Below are 4,164 nucleotides of genomic sequence, written 5' to 3'. Positions count from 1 at the left end.
GTGTCCGATAGCCGGCCTCGGAAACGTCGATACATCCTTTCGGCCAAAACTAATTTTTAATGAAGTTCGACAGATGTTGAGTTGGTACTCTCACCACAAATGAATTAAAGTTTATATAGTGGCGGGACACCAACTGCTCGACCTTCAGGGCAGCATTGGCTTTCACCCGTATATACTCCACAATATCGGCAGATTTATGGAGTAATGAAGCCGTGACACGTATAACAACGTAGTCGGTATCTCTGGACGCAGTAAATGATTAGGGCCAGACGGGGCGGTGCCACTGAGGTTAAGGCTGGTGTACTTCTTCCTTTCCACCTTTTTGAAACCGTCTTCGTCGCACTATTCTACTCTTCTCGGTGATGTGTATAGGTAAGGTAAGGTGGCAGTACTTCCCTGGACGAACTCTTTCACAAGGAGCTCCATTGCTACTGAAGCTCTGCTGGTGCTCTCTCATGGCCTATTTTAAATGGGAGGTGCGCTATTCCCTGGTAAAAGCGGCCGGGGTCAGGGACACAGGTTCAAGAACCGCTAACGATACGAATTGTATCGAACAGCACCGCTTTCAGCATTTTTGCTGGAAGCGACACGCCACAGATAATAACCGCCTGAAGTTATTAGCGAAGCTGGCTACAACTAACTCTTCATCATCGTTGGGCTCAGCAGTAAGCATATCGGACGTAGAGTACATGACATTAGTGTCAATAACATTAGTTACGCCGATGATATGGTCCTGCTGAGCCCAACGGTCAGAGCACTTGAGGTACTCCTGCATATGTGCGAAGAGTATGTGAAGTCACACGGCTTGACGTATAATGTGAAAAAGAGTGTGATAATGGTCTTTAGGGCGGCCGGGGGCAAATTACCGAGCTATGTTCCACCCATTAAGATAAGCAATATAGAACTCGAGCGGGTCTATCAATACAAGTACCTTGGCCATTTTGTCTCCGCCGACCTTAAGGACCTCATGGATATTGAGAGGGAACGCAGGGCGCTGGCGGTCAGGTGTAATATGGTGGTGCGAAGGTTTGCGCGTTGCAGTGAACAAGTAAAGATTCTACTTTTTAAATCATACTGCCAAGTTTTTTACACGCGCAGCCTTTGGACCAACTATACGCACAGAGCCATCAGCGCCCTGCGAGTACAATATAACAATGGTTTTCGTATGTTGTTGGGGCTGCCGCGGTTCTGCAGCGCGTCAGGCATGTTTGCACAGGCTCGCACTGATGACTTTTATGCCATTATGCGCAAAAAGTCGGCCTCACTGTTCTGCAGACTGCGAGCCAGCTCCAACCCAATACTGAAGACCATTGCCAGGAGAATTAACTCTCCCTTTATGAGGCAACTTTTTTCGCCTCGTTTTTAATTGCCTCAAATGTTTTATGTTTTTATTTTAATTTTAATTTAATAATGTTTAGATTTGTGCCTACTAACATAATTTTTAAGAATAAAATTGTTACTAACACATGTGGACCAAATAGTTGTCTGAAATAAATATATTATTATTATTATTATTATATCATCTCCGCGGGCATCTGACGCGACATTAAGATAATTCTGAAATTTTTCTTCTCCGCTTTCTTGATACCATCTCACATGATAGTCTCCACACGAAGTGCTGTCGACTGCGACCGACCTAATTATTGTTATCATAATAATATTCCAGAAATCTGGCTTCAAACTAGAAAATTCCATTTACTAGTTACTGAGCAACGTAAAAATGCCTTGAATATCCCCAAATTCTCATCCTCGGTGTAACTGAGTGAAACCAGACGAACTGCGGTGTTTTATTTACTAGAATATAAAGTAAAATAAAGTTATCAGCCAGAATACGTCCAATGCTGAATAAAGATTTCCAGACTAGGCGATCGGACGCGACGTGCATCCATTGATTACGCGCCGTCCTTATCAGACCATTCGTCCATCTCCGATCATCAGTTCCACGAGCTAAGTGCTCTGCCGACTGCCACTTCAACTTACTAATCCTTTGAGCTATGTCGCTGACTTTCTTTTTTCTACGGATCTCCTCATTTATGATTCAATCACGTAGAGGAATGCTGAGCATTGCTCGCACCATAGCTCGTTGAGTGATTTTGTTTTATGAGGTCCTTTTGTAAGTGACTACGCCTCAGAGTCGTAGGTCATCACTATAAAATGTACTCGATATACTACCATCGGTGTTCTTAGCCCATTTACCGATGCCAATTTTTTTGTCACTTATTGCACCCAATAACATTGAAAAATATGAATAATTTTAAGCTAAATTCCTGACTAAAATGAGAAGCAAGTCTGCAGACACAAGTTGCGTCCGGACAAGCTACGGTAATTGGAGAACATGGGTTTGAAAACTAAAATAAGTATAGGAAATGAAACTATTTTTTCGGATTTAAATCGCGTATAATTGTTTTTTCAAACAAACCGACGTTTCGGGCCCTTTACAGGTCCCATGGTCACCATTGACTGAGGTGGTACAGTCTTCAACCAGTTATGTCTAATATTGATGCAAACCACCCTATTTTTTCACTATAGTTACAATAGTTATTAATTAAATACCAAACTTTTGAATTGAATAGCGGTTATTGTGGATTAGTTTGCACAACAATTTCTTACTGGCTTGTCGGAGTATGCGGTCACTACCGTAGATGTCTCTTCGCGGGGTTATTTTTTAGGTTTTATAGGTTTGTTTGAAAAAATAAATATACGCGATTTAAATCCGGAAAAATAGTTTCATTTCCTATGTGTAACAATCGCGAAAACCTAAGATCTCGATAAAATAAGCATGATAGTTAAGTAGCAGACATTGACCGTCATTGATTGATCTTTGTGTTAACAATTGTATTTTTAACGCAAAGATTTAACACTAAGAAAAAAGCTCAGTTGGGAGAGCGTCAGGAACAGTATGCTGAAGACGCTGGTTTGAGTCCAGATCGAAGGAGATAATTTCACAAGAAAATAATTGCATATTATGGTAGTCAAACATCGTGATTATTTATTTTACATAGTTATTTATTTCCAAAACTTAATCTATTATTACAGGTTATCCACCTGATGCAACTTGATGCTGCGTTCCCACTTTGACGTGACGACAGATAATAGTGCAGTCTAAAGTGCCGTGGCTTGTATTAAATGGAGTTGTTCAATTATACCACAACTCGATTAAATGTCGTTCACGACTTTTTTGACGTTATAACAACAGACTGTCAAGACAATGGAAAGAGCTAGAACGACAGTCGTTAGACGATAAATATAACGTCACAATAAAAATATGACAGATAATCTCAGCTACTATCATCGTCACGTCGAACTGAACATGCTGCGTAACTGCTGTGCATCAAACGATTCTGTCGTGTAAACGACAATGCGGCTGCCGAAAACTGATAAATTGTCGTCACGATCCAGTGGGAACAGCAAGACATGACAAACGTTTAACGATAAAAAAATCCACGACGCAGTCACGACAGACAGTCGAGATATGGGAATTTACAAGCGACGGTCGTACATAATGGGAACGCGCTCTTACATTTAGAGCGCTATCTTTGTGAATTCACTCAGAGAACAATGGAACAGATCGATCTAGTTCGACATTTCGTTCAGCGTGCGCAATGTGCGCGTCAACGGACATTCTGTCAGATACTCAAAACATTATATTTTAAAAACACCTTTCGATAATAGTACATAAACTAAGTATATATAAAAAAAACAGGAATTGCCCGCACGCGCGAGCACAATTTGCTGTTTTGAGAATGGCCGACAACATCTAAAAAAACCTCAAAAAGCCCCAAATTCTGTTTACCGAACATTGCAATTTGGAGATATTTAAGGCTAGATGGAATAGGCATTTTTTACACAAACGCATGACATCGTGAGTCTTACAGTCGTTTAACAACAGTTAAAATTGTAGCTCTTCGTGTCCATTTTCTGTTAAATGAAATTTGGTTTTCTGACAGTTAGCATTGACCATGGGACTAGTGAAGAGCCCGAAACGTTGGTTACATTTAAAAGCGATAAATAAAAAATGCTAACGAAAGCCTATTTATTAGAAGGCCGAAGCCGAGTAGATAGATACATAGATAAACACTGTATTGCTCACGCACAAGAACAAGAATAGTACATAAATATAGGAAATGAAACTATTTTTCCGGATTTAAATCGCGTATATTTGTT

The 4,164-nt window shown here is 40.5% G+C and overlaps 1 protein-coding gene across 1 annotated transcript in view; it reads left to right on the top strand.

Annotated features, from left to right (window-relative positions):
- The first annotated feature begins 835 nt into the window (after positions 1 to 835).
- Positions 836 to 4,164, top strand: part of LOC113232530 (lysosome-associated membrane glycoprotein 1) — a 62,556-nt gene continuing 59,227 nt past the window's right edge. The window contains exons 1-2 of the mRNA XM_026467292.1: positions 836 to 1,026; positions 1,099 to 1,202. Of these exons, the coding sequence (XP_026323077.1) occupies positions 836 to 1,026; positions 1,099 to 1,202 (295 nt within the window). The remainder of the gene's footprint in view (positions 1,027 to 1,098; positions 1,203 to 4,164) is intronic.

Source organism: Hyposmocoma kahamanoa, unplaced genomic scaffold (assembly GCF_003589595.1).
Source record: "Hyposmocoma kahamanoa isolate Upper Pololo Valley unplaced genomic scaffold, ASM358959v1 102, whole genome shotgun sequence".
In the NCBI taxonomy this organism is placed as follows: Eukaryota; Metazoa; Arthropoda; class Insecta; order Lepidoptera; family Cosmopterigidae; genus Hyposmocoma; species Hyposmocoma kahamanoa.
The sequence above is the reverse complement of the archived record's forward strand: the minus strand, read 5'-3'. Positions and strand labels throughout refer to the sequence as shown.